General features: G+C 39.0%; 1 protein-coding gene across 2 annotated transcripts in view; it reads right to left on the reverse strand.

Moving 5' to 3' along the window:
* Window positions 1–14,670, reverse strand: part of LOC121876413 (calcium-activated chloride channel regulator 4-like) — a 29,840-nt gene extending 15,170 nt beyond the window's left edge. Inside the window, exons 1-8 of one of the 2 annotated variants that reach the window (XM_042381498.1) lie at window positions 14,596–14,670; window positions 9,705–9,883; window positions 6,181–6,318; window positions 2,564–2,717; window positions 1,828–2,008; window positions 994–1,141; window positions 755–873; window positions 334–531 (exon numbers count right to left, since the gene is read on the reverse strand). In XM_042381498.1, coding sequence (XP_042237432.1) covers window positions 334–531; window positions 755–873; window positions 994–1,141; window positions 1,828–2,008; window positions 2,564–2,717; window positions 6,181–6,318; window positions 9,705–9,857 — 1,091 coding nt within the window. In that variant the 5' untranslated portion in view covers window positions 9,858–9,883; window positions 14,596–14,670. Of the gene's footprint in view, window positions 1–333; window positions 532–754; window positions 874–993; window positions 1,142–1,827; window positions 2,009–2,563; window positions 2,718–6,180; window positions 6,319–9,704; window positions 9,884–10,896; window positions 10,993–14,595 lie in introns of those variants that run through there. The other variant, XM_042381497.1, reaches the window with a different exon arrangement.
* Between the last annotated feature and the right edge of the window lie 2,281 nt (window positions 14,671–16,951).

A 16,951-nucleotide genomic window follows, 5' to 3' on the forward strand; every position in this document is an offset into this window, starting at 1 on the left:
CATAGGACTCGTACAGTATCTTGTTTAGGGTTAGTAGTAATAATGATAATAATAATAATAATAATAATAATAATAATAATGTTATGAATTGGGTCTTCACGCCTGCACACAGGAAGATTATGATGAAAAGACAATAATAATGGTAATATGGCCTTACTCTATTTAGAGGAACAAGAAAAGAGTTGAGTAATTCAATATTGATTATATGATATCCAAGTGAGGTTAGGAGGTGAGGAAGGAGGGAGGGGGGATGCAACTTCAGGTAGCTCTTTGCTCCACCAGCTGTAATACTGTTACCGGCTTATGTTAACTTCATATATGAGTTATACATACGAGAATCTTATCAATGACACAAAGCTGTTGGTAGGCACCGTGTAGAGTAACCATCTCCTGACACTCCTCTGCAGGGTCCCAATACGGTTTTTTGATCTCATGCTGTTTGAATAGTCCATGACGACGGCATAACTCGGGTACACTCCCTTTATCACAGTGATCACCGGGTCTTCTGGCGGGGCATCGCGGGCTGGGTTCCTGTTAAACACTTGAAATGGTTCAATCATAGTAAGGGAAGACAACCTGGGGAAGTAAGGTGTGTGTGTGTGTGTGTGTGTGTGTGTGTGTGTGTGTGTGTGCGCCCCATCCTGACCCACCCTAACCAGTATTAATGTCTACATTCTTTTATCAGTGCCATCAGCATCCTATGTTCCTGTCTGTTATATGATTGTAAAATGATAAAATTTTGCGGTAAACATACGCATTCTTGAAGTCGTCGTGTTGCAGCATCACTTTCCATACAGACTGACCACGACACATGACGTTTTGTTTGTTGGGGACATTACGAAGATGGGTCGTCTCGTCGCAGAACTCTACAACCTGGTAAACAAAAAAAATTTTATGAATCAAAGAGTTTCCTTCCTAAGCTTGAAGGTACATGAAGCGTGCACACACACACACACACACACACACACACTGAACGATGACTAAGGTACTCACACTGTCACTTGAGATGAAGGGGTACGACAGAAGAGAAGAATTGGCTGCCTGTACCTTGTCGGCAAAGAACCTGCAGTCCTGTTCAGGCAGGTTGTCCTTCCCTTTAACACACTCCCATTTTCCTACTCCTTTGATGGTGTTTTTTTTCCTGAAAAGAACCATAGTTTTATGTGCAGAATACCTGTAGATGTGACGCCACTATTGTGTGCAGTAGTTCACGAAAAAAGCGTTTTATCTACAAAAAAAATCGAGAGCATTAATGCGTAAGCAGTTTAGAACACCTAGCTGAATGATACATACATGAGTGTGGACATCCAGTCATGTATCTTCACTTAATACAGGTAACCATTGTGACAATAAAGCAATTTATCTGATTTATCTTCAAGGCAATGAGCGAAAATTTAACAAATTATGCGTCTAATTAACATCTATTCCTCTCTCTCTCTCTCTCTCTCTCTCTCTCTCTCTCTCTCTCTCTCTCTCTCTCTCTCACATATCAAATTCTCAAACTTTGTGGTCGTGTGCTGTATAGGTTCGTCTACTTAACCATAATAGTGTCATGGTTTTGGTATACCGGTGGTAGTATGAGTGGATTATATTATATAACGATTATAATATGTTGTGTTTCTTATTTCTTACCGTAGAGTTCGATACCTTCACACTGGTTACTTACAGGAGATTATTGTGTATCTACGTAGTTCACTCCACCACTCGACATTCCATGATTTATACTTGATAAATGATGATTTAATATCTGATATATAGTAATAAACGACTCCTTCAATCAGTTCACTTACAGTTTAAATCTCTTTATAAAACACTGATCAATCTTACCTCATAAACCCTGTTATTTCAGCGTTGGCACAGTAAGACGGAGCGTAGGACAAATTTTTATCGCCAAACTTTTCTTCGTTTGCCAGGTAGTAGAATGAAGGATATATCGGATCGTTAGGGTAGCCTAATTCATCAAACACTCCCCACCGTAGTTTCGCCCATAGTGGCACCAAGGATTTACCTGTCAGGGAATAATTAGATGGTGTTATTCTTAAAGGTAGTAGCTGTATATATTTCATCACTATATAAAATAAAAAGTCTGAAAATCACTTGTGGTCCAATTAACGTAAGCAGGAGAAACACAGGAACCGCTACAAAAAGTGCGGTACTCCGGATGTTCTTATCGTCCCCAGTCGTCCCAGACACCAGTGGTCATAGACGAGTTTGATAAACATTATTTTAGGTTAATTTTTATCCAAAGTGAAGGATAGTGGCCATGAATTTTAACAAAAATTAATTAAGGAGATTAGTGATTTAGAACAATTAATAGCAGAGGACAATGTGGTGGTTTTAGTGTCACGTTATGGCGGTCATCTGGTAATAACATACGATGTTCTTATAACGACCAGCCCGGGACACTAATACCTTACCTTGTTACCATCAGTCATCAAAGTCCCAATAGTTTCTCTGCTATTATTAACGTTATAAGTTCCAGTAAGAGAATGACTTAGGTTAGGTTAAGTTAGGTTAGGTTAGGTTAGGTTAGGTAAGAGAGTACTAGTAACTCATGACTGACCTGGTTTACCCCACCACGACTGATACTTCTCCTCAGTAAGGTAGTCTGGGGTGAGGTGAATATGCAGGCCAGGACTTCCACATTTTCCCGGCTGCTTCGTGTATGGCTGGTTGTAATAGGGATGATGTTGTAAATCTACACGAATCTCGCTCTCCTGTGTTGAACAATACACAAAAAGAGTATTAGCATCATCAGCTGATAGTGACTTGTAGTAACACGTAAACTTGGTGTGTACTACCGTTTGACTGTCTGGGATGAATATACCAAAACTCTCCTTCTCAGCGATACCGAGTCGTTCCAAACATCTTCAATCCTTTGGTGAAACTTGGGGGACATTAATAGAACGTTGTGACTTACACTACAAATTCGTCAGATTGGTGGAACTTCCGCACTTGCCTTCGATAGGCAGGGAGGCAGCATAACCGGCACGGCATTCGACCTCTTCCCATTTACTGCTGGGAGGAACGAGAGTGCGCGGGATCGGCCCGGCAAGCTGTAACAGTGCTGTGTTTAGAATAAATTAAGTTATGCTTTAGAGAAAATCTGTATGGAAATTCAGTTAAGAAACAAGGGTCCTGCCTACCGCCCGCCAAGCTAACAGTGCCCTGAGTGTGCCTTAGGCGTAAGCCAATCACAGTGACCTGCGAGTGTGACGTCATATACACAGGGGAGTGAGTGGCCAAAAACTACCTAGACGAGTGTGTCCAATTTTCAAAGGGACAGTCTGAATTAGAGTTTTGTGTAGAGAGGTGTGGTGGTGTCTGCTGGGCGGCATGGCAGGTAAATTGCGTGTACTTTACTTAATAATTCCTGAAGTTCCCATTTGTTGTGAGATACATGCCCTGCCCCCCCCTCCCCCCCCCCCTTCGTTTTTAAATTAGCTAGGAGTGCAGGTTATTGTTCGAAGTGTAATTTTCCATTCTTGATAACGTCAATAAACGAAGAACCGTTTAGAATAGTTTTCAATTCCCTTCCCCTGTGTATGGACTAGAGTGTTCTTCATAAGTGTCTATGTGGTATACAGTGACCCATGAGTACCAACATAACTATCACATGTTTCCACGAGTGTCTAAGTTACATACTATCCTTATCCCCCGGTTATCATTCTCTCCCTCTTCCCCCATTCACCCCTCCTGTCGGTCACTAGGGGCGAAACACAGACTGTCCACAGGGAACCCTCACCTCACTCGCCTCACTCCTCCACTTCCCGACCTCATTCTGTATACGAAAGAAGATTAAGATTAAGAAAAGAGAACAAAGGAATTAAAGAATAAAAATTAGAGAAACAGAAAATGGGAACAGTCAGGTCAGTCCCAGGTAGGAACGGGTGAGGTCACCGGCGACACAACAATTGATCATGACTATAATATATTCACTAGTATACTACGTAAAGCACAGGAACAAAATATACTATACAGAAAAATTAGGTTGAATAAGAATGAGCCAAGGTGGATGACCAGAAAACTTAAACATGACATAGGAATAAAGAAAGGAATATATAAGAAATTAAACGGAGGGGAGGAGCAGCTCAGAAATAGGTATAATGAACTATCTAGGAATGTTAAGAAAAATGTAAGGAAGGCAAAGAGAGACTATGAAATCAAAATAGCAAGAGAATCCAAGGCGAATCCCAAGGGATTTTTCCAGGTATATAGGATAAAGGTCAAGGACAAAGTGGGACCTTTAAAGTCAGAGAGAGGGGAAGTGATCAATGATAGTGAGAAAATAAGCAAAGCATTGAATAGCTACTTCTTATCAGTTTTCACAGAAGAAATTCACGAGGAAATTCCAGAGGTGGAAATGATATTTAGGGGAACTGAAGAAGTGAAATTAAAGAATACCACTATCAGAAAAGAGGATGTTCTTAAGAAGATAAATAAATTAAAGAAGACAAAATCCCCAGGGCCCGATGAAATTTTCCCTCGAGTCTTGAAAGAGTGTAGGGAACAGATGAGCGGACCCCTTGTAAATTTATTTACAAAATCATTAGAACGGGAGTTGTGCCAGACTTGTGGAAACAAGCAAATGTAGTACCCATATTCAAAAAGGGTGACAGAGCATCAGCGTCAAATTACCGGCCGATTAGTTTGACGTCATTAGTAGGGAAATTTCTTGAATGAATTATAGCAAATAGCATCCGATCGCATTTAGAGAAAAACAAATTAATCTACGACTCTCAACATGGGTTTACAAAGGGAGAATCTTGTTTAAGAAATCTGCTGACGTTTTTTTAGGAAAGTCTTCGATGTAGTAAATAATGATGAAAATTACGATGTTACTTACTTAGACTTTAGCAAAGCGTTTGACAGAGTACTGCATCAGAGGCTTCTGAGAAAAGTTAAGGCTCACGGTATCAAGGGGGAAAGTTTTAAATTGGATAAAATCATGGCTCACCGATAGAACACAGAGGGTCAGCGTAGATGGTGTTAAATCTGAGTGGGGTTGTGTAATCGGTAGGGTTCCCCAGGGGTCAGTACTAGGCCCACTCTTGTTCATAATCTACAAAAACGATCTAGATACTGGGATCAGCAGTGACATAAGCAAGTTTGCGGATGACACCAAAATAGGGCGGCAGATTAATTCAGGGAAGGATGCAAATGCACTACAGGAGGATTTAAATACACTGCAGGAGTGGTCAGAAAAATGGCAAATGAAATTCAACACCAGCAAGTGCAGTGTACTTAATACTGGTAGAACAAATACTGTCAATGTATACAGCCTTAGCAACATCAACCTAGAGCAGTCGACTTGTGAAAGGGACTAAAGGATACTTGTAAGCCCGGAACTACGGCCTAGAAAACAGTAAGTTAATGTTCGAAATAAGGCAAACAGAGTATTAGGTTTTATATCTAGAAGTGTAAGTAATAGGAGTGCAGAGGTCAAATTGCAACTATATTTTGCTCTAGTCCGGACTTAGAAACCTTCCATACCACTATAGATTAAGAAACCTTCCATATCAAGATAGATTAAAGAAACTAAACTTGCATTCCCTAGAAAGACGTAGAGTGCGGGGAGATATGATAGAAGTATTTAAGTGGGTGAAATGAATCAATAAAGGAGATATATATAAAGTTCTTATAATATCCGAGCAGGATAGGACTCGTAGCAACGCATTTAAGTTGGATAAGTTTAGGTTTAGGAGGGAGATAGGAAGAAACTGTTTCACAAATAAGGTGGTGGACGAGTGGAACAAGCTTAGCAACTTTGTAGTAAGTACTGGAACGCTGGAAAGTTTTAAAAGGAGGCTAGATCGATTCATGGATGATAGAGAGTGGTAGTAACTCTCGCCAGGAGCTGCCATGCATAGGCCAACTGGCCTATTGCAGACTCCTCATTTTCGTATGTTCTTTTGTAAAGAATAAAAAGACATAGAGAAAAGTAAGTCAATGGAAATTCCTTCTCTCCAACTTCAATAACACTTATAATTTCAGATCTTTGGTTTGCTGAAAATAAAAAAAATTCATATAAACACGCAAACTTGATAACTGACACCTTTATTAAGATTCCCTGTATATGGAATGTCATTGATAGTGGGAAAAGTTATATACGAGGGAATGACTTAATATTAAACCTAACATATTAGTATTGTGACAATGTTGAGGCAGTGTAAACATCACCTGATATGTTTGTACGGTGGCCGGATGGTCATAGTCGGTGTTGTTCCAGGATTGTGGTATGAGGAGTTTAACGTGTCTGAAGAAGGCTCTCCTCCGCGTCGCTCTAAACAAATGCTCTGAACCTTCCTTTACCATATCCTGAAATTTTAATCCTCCATTACAAATAGATCATATGAGCAGCAAGAAAAAATAGTGACAAATATAATAAGAACATTAGAATGGAGGAAACTGCAGCGGGCCTATGAGCCCATGCTGGGCAGTCCCAACCTATGTTTGAAGCTATCCAGCGTATTCGAGTTAATGATGATATTTGGTAACTTGTTCCACTCGTCCACTACTCTATTACCAAACCAATGTTTACCTATTTCGCGCCTAAATCTAAATTTGTCTAATTTAAAACCATTGTTACGAGTTCGCTCCTGGTTGGATAGTTTGAGTACCTTTGTAATGTCCCCTTTGTTCAGCCCTGACTTCCATTTATGCACCTCTATCATATCGGCCCTCACGCTACGTCTCTTGAGGGAGTGCAAATTAAGATGCTTTAACCTGTTTCTGTACTCAAGGTTCCTAATGCCCGGGATTAGTCTTGTCATTCTCCTCCGAATTCGTTCTAAGGATTCTCTATCCATTATGTAATACGGTTACCAGAATTGAACTGCGTAATCCAAGTGAGGTCTCACAAGCGCAAGATATAGTTTTAGGGTGACCTCGCTAGTCTTGTAACTAACACTCCTTTGTATGAACCCAAGTACTTTATTAGCTTTGTGTCCAGCAAATACACATTGTTTCTTTGGCTTAAGATTCCAACTTATCATTACTCTTAAATCTTAAAGGCCAACTCTTTTCTTACAGGCTCTCTTGTAGAAGAAAACTCTGGGACCCAAACTTTTAACTCTAATGTAACGGGATCAGCAGATTAAGAGAATATTTGTTCCTTAGATTTTGCAACAACATCACCAAAAACACACTGTAGCAAATACTAATCTACGAAGTGCAGCTGTTCTTAATTAATATAAGAGGCTTCCACATAAACAAAATTAGTAAAAGCTAGAAAACAACAAATAACAGCCATCCCGGTTATACATTTTCAAAAGTAAATAAGACAACGAAGCATTCCGAATATATTCATAGGCCTATATAAGATGAATAATAGCACCAGCGTATGGATAAACAGCAATATATGTATTCGGTAAGGTTTAGACAGTATCTCTCGTCGTCATGAGAACTAAAACGTTAAATAATATACAATAGCATAAAAGAAAAAACAATATGATGCATAAAATTAAATAAAGCAGTAAGTACATTAAGTTCCAAAAATAAATAAAAAATATCACTGAACATAAAAACACTTGAGTTACTAGCGATTAATAATTCAGTATTTTAATGTTGTTTTTTCCGCTTTTACCTAAAGATGTCGCACCTGTGAGCGTTTTCTCACAGCTCAGTGAAGCACTATTAGGCAGGATTACCTACTGCTTCCAGTGTTTACCAATGTTAGTATTGTAAGCTTATTATGGTCAAATGGCGTTATTTATTTACTTTTTACATTTTTTGAATGTCAATATCTCCGAAAAGTATAGAATGCTTGAGGTGTAGCACACAACACGTCATTCGTAAGGCCAAACTCTTCAGTAACCTGGTTTGGTAGAACATGTGAGAAGGTCTGATGGCTACCAGAAGACTGTCTCACACAGCATCAGTTACTATAGGAAGCTGACCTTTAGGCAGAGCTTCTGTGTCCTTTCTATTTGTTATGTATAAATTTGTTGTCCTGGAAAGTGTTTGCCACTATGTGCCTTCACTCTCAGTTTCTGTTGTATAACGCGTTAAATAAAATCATGGTCTGCATAGAGTAAGCAAGCACAAAATCTATAGATTCCTCAAAGCAAAAAAAAATTGATGCAATGTAAGGAATATTTTTACAGTGAATGCACAGTTCATTGTCAAAACAAACTACATCTTACAGAACTACAGTGCTCCTTCTGGAAACTATATCCATGATTGACCTTCAAGTGCAAGTCCATAGGTTGTTGTTGTGTAGCACTCGCATAGTGGCAGCCTTCAGTGTGAGGACCATATGGACAGGCAGACACTAGTATGTTCTGGACAGCCTAAATGCTTAAAGTTCATCACTTATACTGGCAGGACAGATAAAAGTAATGTGATGGGAGCTGTATACGGTTGTGTGTGTGGTGGTAAGTTAACTATGTTGTCCCAGTAGTCCTTTGTATTTTGTTACATAAGGCTATTATTTAATGAATTAAGTAACTGCTAATTTAATTAAGAATTATATCATAGTATAATCATTCATACCTTCGAGTGACGGGGACTAACCGACCAACGAAAGTTTGTTTATGATTCTGAACGTACTCCCGAGCATGACAGACACTGTGTGTAGCATGATAGGTAGTAGGTAGTAGGCAGCTATCAAACAGGGAGGTACTACCGCCTGGGAAGATATTGGAAGCATAATGTGTTGTCTAATGGTAGATCCTGCTGCCATATGGCATCACGAAAATTGTGACCAAGTCCCAGGTTGCTGATCTGACTTTCTGCCTCATTTACACACAGTTGCAGGGTCTCAATTGTTTCTCTTACTCTGACACACATCATACATAATGTATATCGTTTCTCATACTTGATTTATTTTTTCGTTTTTGCATTTATTTATGGTTATTATTATTTTTTTTAGTATATTACTTTTATTTTTAGTACATGTATTTTGTTATTATTTTTTTATGAATTATTATAATAATAATAATAATAGATATTATTATTATTATTATTATCATTATTATTATTATTATTATTATATATCCGTCCCCCAGGCCTTGATGTGGGTCAGTGACCTGTGCCCGGGTGGGCTGATCCCCGTAAAAAAAAAGTCGATGCTATAAGTAATAACATCACTAGATGCCATTGTAAAATGTTTAGAGTGACAATCATTCTGGTGTCACTGTTGTGTAATATTACCCTTAAGTTGGTACCCTTATTGTATGTGGTAACTTCATTAAAACATCTATTTTCTCACCATAAAGTAAGACCTATTGGTCATTTTATATTTTCTGAGTAAAGTTACCCGGTATTAATTGAACCTAAATGAAGTTCCTGTCGTTGTGATTGATGGTTCAAGAAGTCACAGTATTAATATGTGCATCACCGTTCATGACTTCTAATAATTGCCTTCCAAAATACAAGTTATATCCCACGAGCAATGACCTCGCGTGCTACGCTACCCAAACGTTTATAATGTTAATGATACTCTATATTATATTCTGATTAAAAGTCAGGATGGTAACAGAAACATTGCACCCTTACACGGGCTGGATGCGGTTGTAGAGGTTGAATAGCAATTCGCGGACGAGAGATCCCGGGTGGGAGCAGGTGACAGTCCCGAGGATGATGAAAAATCTTTTCCCCAAACTTCCAGATGAAGTGATGGTAATGATCAGAGAGAGCCGAGAGGGTCAGTGTATCTAGCGTTTCTTGATTACAGGAGGGGAAGCAGATGTGTGAGATCTTACCTTTAGAGCAGCAATGATGGCAGGTCCTTGACTCTGGTCGATCTGAGACGAGATGCCAATCACGATGCCGTCATAGCCATTGTTGACCAATTTAACCTTTGATCCCGTGCATACCGCCATCACCACCACCCAGACGGTCACCACCACCCTCATATCTGCAACTCCAGGCGCCACTACCCCTGCCGGGTTCAATAAAAAGTGAAGTTATTTTTTACAGTATACTGGAGCAAGTTTCAGCGGGGCCCACTCTCCATAATATATTTTTAACCACATACACGAACTGTACCAAATTATAAAAAATCAGTTTTGTCAACACTGAGAAATGAATATGTGGCCTTAATAAAAACTGTATTTGAATAGTGGTGTATGGTATATTTTTTAACCATTTGAGTTTGTTCAATGTGCAAATAAGGGCATGTGATAATTACTGCCTTTTGCTTGCCTTGAAATTCACTAGAAATATTCTAAGTGACATCCATTTAGAGTTATTTTATTTCTTGTCACCCAAGGAAATAAGGTGTGCCGTTAGCAGCTACTGTAAATCAGTACCTAATTATTGTAATTTAGTAACTAACTACAAGAAACCCCAAACAAAAAGAAAAATTACCTTTAGGTACCATGGGTTTTGTATAGAGAGGAAGTGGTGTAAGAACAGAATATTTGTATTGTGCGAATATTGTATTGACAGAGAGAACGCTCGTGTCGCGAGATATGTCTTAAGTAGAATATTAAGAATTAAGAAAAAATTGGCAGTACAATACTGTAGATTTAATATGTCTGCCCCTTGCTTTATGAAATTATCAGGAATATTGCCAGTTAATTATATTACAATACTGTTGTTTTAGTTTCCAAAATAAAAAAATATTTGAATTAAGAAATTTTTCGCAATACTGTACATTATAATAATTTATTTATTGTTCAGTGTTTTTATAACTGCCGAATGGTTAGACACTTCTTAGGGTGAGAGAACCCCTTAACGTGGACTCACCCAACGTTTATTGATATAGTCAAAACCTGGAGAAGTGAGACACTCGCTAACTACTGATTACATTCCATTACATCTATACATTATACGTCAGTTAGTAAACACTCTATTCTGTATGGCTATTATCCAAATTGCCTTACACTATGCAAGCATGTAGTTCACAACATTTCACCATCATACAAACAATCACTGTGTTCTTTCACTCACCTGTGCGGGCTTATGGCTCCACTTAACTCTTAGTATCGCTCCAATTAATAATAATAACAACTGGAGGAGACACTAGCGCTGCGGTCGATGGTTGCTGACTGCTGACCGAGCAGACTCCGGAAGTTATTTATCTCATCCAAGAGCGCATCCTGGGGGGGGAGGGGGGGTCCGGGCCCTCCTTTTAATCAGAAAATTCAAATACTTTTTTTTAACGCAGTATTATACTCAGAAGTTTTTATATAGTAAAAATTAATTACCCTCGACCTCAGAATATCTCCTAATATCAAGTGCACATGGCTTCAAAATGGTCTCAAAATGCCTCTGGAGTATGGAGGGGCTTACACAGGCTACTGGCATCCTCCCTCGGCATGGCCACCTCCAGTGGGTGGGTATTAATTTAATAAGTTAGTTAGGTAAAAATAAATTGAGTTTGATTAAGTTGATTCTGTTTCTTTGCTATGCAGGGCCACGGTTTTTAAAAGAGACTTAAAATTTGGTATGCTTATGTAATTAGCCCGATAATGTTTACGAACATCTAGATTAGGAGAAGGGATGTCCTTTTGTACGAACACAGTTTCTACCTTAATTTTGTTCAAGGACACTTATGTTAACTTTGCTTTGTCTAAAAAGTCCTACCCACCATGACATATGAAAATAGGACGGGTGGTTATGGAAGCAACAAGTCACCGCCTATTTGTATTTTTGTGACTTTTGGTATAATCTTATTCAGAGAGACTGACAACATACAAAGAAAACACCAGCTTATATGACCTCTGGAGGGCGACCATTCCTGGAAGACTGGCCACCTTCACATGTAGTCACCATTATAGGGAATGGTACAACTGGCCGCCGCCATTTGGCCGCAGCCCAACTGGCCGCGGGAAACTCGCCGCGGCCGACTGGCCGCCGCGGACTGGGGGTAAACTGCAAACGCCTAATTTTGCGCTCTCAAGGCAGCTCCTTAAACCCCCACCAGCGAACGATTGATTTGCGAATGATTAAAAACAAGTCAATTCTGAATTCAACATACAAAAAAACAGTAAAACTATGTACTAAAAAATAAAATAAGAGAAACTTAGATAATAGAACTGATTGTTGTATTCTGTATTCAGTCCTGAAGATGTAATATACGAAAGCGCTTGACACTTCGTATTTTCCTTTTCCTGGTGGTTATTCCTGCATATATATATATATATATATATATATATATATATATATATATATATATATATATATATATATATATATATATATATATATATATATATATAATCATTCTGGATGTTTCTGAGACTCGCAACAAAAAGTTCCATATGGCGGCCAGTCGGCCGCGGCGAGTTTCCCGCGGCCAGTTGGGCTGCGGCCAGATGGCGGCGGCCAGTTGTCCTAGACCCACCATTATATTATAGCTCCTCTTCTGTTGTTTGTGAGCTAAATCTTCCATAACAGGAGCTGCCTTCAGTGTCCTCCTCATCCTATTATTTATGGCGTCATGATATACTTCGTGGTGTTCCATTTCGGTGAAGTTACAATGACAAGGTGTTTCCCTATTTTGTATATGGTTGCAATGTAATTTAATGTTTACTAAGACGATTGTCATTAAAGTGCATGACGTCAGCAGTGTAATTCTCATGCGTATGTAATCACCGTACTCATTAAAAGTTAATTAATACCTTGGGCCTTCTTTGGTTTTAGTCTTTAAATTGTTTTCGTCATTATTTTTTTATTTGCTTTAAAACTGTGCATGTGTTTGTATTATCGCATATATTGAGTGTGTTTCATATTTACAAACATATGTCCATAATTCACCAGATAATGTAGTAATTTGTTTCATCCTGTGTAGGTTAAGAAGCTTGACATTAATAATAGAAACATCACCTCACACTTCTAAGAAACAGTGGGCGAAAACTACACTTACCTTACTCATTTACTCACAGTTTCTTACATTTTCACCACATCTCAGTTATTGTGAGAAAAAAAATATATATTCTGTTACTGATAAGAAGAATACGAGTCCAAGATCCAGCAGTGAATGTGGCAAATGTCTCCAACGTTTGCTCTGAATGTTTCGTCTTGTGACTTTTGTGAAGGGTAAGAGATATACTACAAAGCCTTAATGTTTAACCGCTACTGACATGACACGAGCTTTGTCAGTAATTCTCAGCAGTCAATTGTGAGGGATGAACGACAGTGGTTCTGAGAGTTTGGGAGTGAAGATACTACGAACTCACCAAATTCCATCTCTCTATAGTTGAAAACTGTGGCCGTGCAAAGGAGAGGCCATGTACTTTTAGGAGGGGATCGGCCCGCCCAAATCTTACCTCTTACTTGAGACGTTCGTGAGTATTCTTGGGGTATTTACATAAATCATGCTTAGCAAAGAAACAAAAAAAAAGGACAGATATGCTATTTCATGACGGAGGTTCTCCCATAATCAGGGTGGGGGGCCGCACACTGAGGTTAACCCCCAAATTCCACCTTCGTGTATAGGTGAGGATGGGAGTAGTACACCGGTAGGATACTACTTCCATCCTTCGTGACGCTGACACTTACGAGGAGACCCATAAAATAAAACAGGAACAAATTTAAAACAAAAACAAAGGGGAACTAGGAAACTTATCCGGAGTTCCCCGAGAAATTCTCTCCGACAAAGTCTTACCACACTCACAATGTATTCATCTTCGCTCCAGCATAATGTTTGCTCATTTTGTCCACGCTGATGTTTCATTAACGCTGAAGCCTCAAAGCGAACCCTTCCTGGAAAATTCCTTTGCCACGTGGGAGCTTCATGATGTCTCGACACCAGTACAGCCTCGGAAAACGACCCACCGCTGTACAGTATGTGGGAATAGAGGGAAAACGCCCTTTCTAGGTGGAAGCCGGGGTACACAAAGGGCGTGAGTTGACCAAGCAGAAGTTGGCCTTCCCGTCTCCTGGCTGATCAGTTCACTAATAATGCGGTCACACCAAACGTGACTCGCCATTCCATCCCACCTTAATTTGTATGTATTATTGCAGAAGCTGTTCACATCTACGGAGTCGAGTCATGAATACGGCCAGACCGATCTCTTCGTCAGTCACAGATAATCATTTGTGGTGAGAGTATCATGCAGCTGGATGAACTCTTGCCTGCTGACAAATTGGACATGAGGATTGAAATTCATGAAGCCTTTCGAATGAACCTTTTCCCTCTCACGTCTCTCCTGTTCAGAATAATTATTGGTTTCAGCAACAAGATTTTTCGATGAAGTCACCATCACTTGGTTCTTCTAGTACAGTAAGCTCCTCTTTATCCAGATTATCCAAACTTTTCATTCTTACTTCCCAGTTACCAACATTTTATTTTCATTTTTCAACATAATGTTTCAGAATAATTTATTAATATTATATAATAATCTGGGTTTTTTTAATAAATTCAAATTCGTATTTTAAAATTATGGTTATTCTTTCTTCAACCCCAATTGATCGCCTGTAATTAGTGTCCATTTTACTAACAAAAATAATCGTCATATGCACGAATTTCTTAAAAATTTCTACCGTCATTTTATAATAATAATAATAATAATAATAATAATAATAATAATAATAATAATAATAATAATAATAATAATAAACATTTGTCTGGGTGGTTCAGTATAGGTCTGGATACAAATAACTAAAAACACTAAAATCGGGCACTTTGGTGTTGACTTCATGTACCCTGATTTGGTTCCTCTTCCTACGTTGCCGAATCCACAACAGTGAGAGAAAATGTGTCCATATCACTTGAACTTTGGCAGAATACTGACAAACTTGACCTTTTCTGGCCCTCAGCTGTGATACACTCTGGATGATGTAGTGTATCCTATCCAGTGTGGTGTGTGTGTGTGTGTGTGTGTGTGTGTGTGTGGTGTGTGTGTTATATGTAGTGATGATGGATAGTGTTATATGTGTAATGATGGATGGTGTTATATGTAGTGATGATGGATAGTGTTATATGTAGTGATGATGGATGTTATATGTAGTGATGATGGATAGTGTTATATGTAGTGATGATGGATGGTGTTATATGTAGTGATGATGGATGATGTTATATGTAGTGATGATGGATAGTGTTATATGTGTGATGATGGATGGTGTTATATGTAGTGATGACGGATGTTGTTATATGTAGTAATGATGGGTGGTGTTATATGTAGTGATGATGGATAGTGTTATATGTAGTGATGATGGATGGTGTTATATGTAGTGATGATGGATAGTGTTATAGTGATGATGGATGGTGTTATATGTAGTGATGACGGATGATGTTATATGTAGTGATGATGATTTTTGATTTTGATTTGCCGCTTACAGCGGCTACTGTCACCCACACTCATCCTGTGAGCGGTAGCGCAAGGATTACAGAGTAGGGTTTACAAAGGGTCATAATAATTAACCCCGTTGTCAGGATATTATGGCACTGAATGTTACAATATTTCATTTACATTATTTGTTTAGTTCTATACATAAAGGGTAACTTATTCACAAATGCGTGAGTACAGGCGTGTGAGGCAGTATGTCTGGCCTCACACTTTGTTATCATTTACGTGAAGTATTCAAGCACATTGCGTATTTGGTTCTGTACATGAGAATTGATATAGTTACTAAGTGCAAAAAGTGGATACAATCTTAATATGTCGGCTATCTTGCCATTAGAGATGAAGTGTTGTGCCATTTCACATTGTGGACTACCTGTCCCTAGAGGTTCTATCTTCACACAGTCGAGGACGTAGTGTTCAGAGTGTGGCCATATGTATGGCCACACACTTATGACTTGATTTTGTTTACATCTGCTTGAGAACATACTGCCAAGGTACTTATATCTAACCTTAATCTAGCGGTTACAACATCTCGTAATAGTGATCTTGTTACTTGTTCCATATACATGTTTCACTTGATACATCTCATCATGAGTAACTTATGGATCGACTAGTGCCTGTTTGCACTTGTCTGCTTGCGTCAAACTCATCAATAAGTTCTTTCCTAATTACAGTTTTAAGGGTTCTTTTGACAGACCCAAATTATATTCATGGTGTCTTTGTTAGACGCGAGTTTGGCAGGGCATCAACTCTGTCATGTTTTATAGGGCCTATGTGAGAGGGGAATCCTAACAGTTTGACCTTGACACCCCGGTCAACAAGGCACGCATATTTGTGTCTGGCTTCAGAGACAAACGTGACAACCTGAGTCGAGGGTACCAAGGCAAGTAGTGAAGATAGAGAGTCAGTGATGATGAGACTGTCAGTAACAGTGGTTTCAATGAATTTATAGCTGTGAGTATGGCAATTAATTCAGTTTGTAGAGTGGATGCCCAGTTGTTAATTCTAACTCCTTTCTCAATTATATTACCGTCAGGTTGAGTCACAACAACAGCACTTGCAGCCCTCCCACAGGCGGTGTTAAGAGATCAATCAGTGTAGAACTGTAGATGGTCTGTGTGATATTATCATCAGTCTGTAGGTGTGTATGTGTTCAAGAGGTCTCAATTTGGCAGTGTATTGGAGATAAATGCTTTGTATAATTAATTTTTAGGCGGATACGTCGGTATTGTGATATCGGAGGAACTGTCCGCCAGGGTGGCAGGAAGCGCTGTTGTGTCTCAACTTTGTACAGGTGGTCTAGTCAGAACATCTTCATATGTGTAGCTGTAGTTTGGATCCATTTAGACTCAGTAGTCCCATGGTTCCATACATTCTAGCAATTTTAAGGAAACAATGTTATCAGGATCACCACACAGAAGCCTCAGGGCAATCATGAGGTTGACTTCAATTACTCTATCTTTAACACTGGGTATACCTAGTTTTTCCTCATATTAAGTACTTTAGTGCTCATGGGACATCCTAGGATAATTCTGAGGACTTTATTTTGCATTTTATCGAGCTTGTCAACGCCTTTCCTGTCACGAATGACCAGGGCTGGTGCGTGGTAATCTATCAGAGATCTTATATAGCCTAGGTACATTGTTTTAACAATTCTAATATTAGCACCATAGTGCGGGCTGTACCCCACTACACTTCTAAGAGGTCTCAGTCTG

This window comes from Homarus americanus, unplaced genomic scaffold, assembly GCF_018991925.1.
Source record: "Homarus americanus isolate GMGI-L3 unplaced genomic scaffold, GMGI_Hamer_2.0 scaffold1640, whole genome shotgun sequence".
NCBI lineage: Eukaryota > Metazoa > Arthropoda > Malacostraca > Decapoda > Nephropidae > Homarus > Homarus americanus.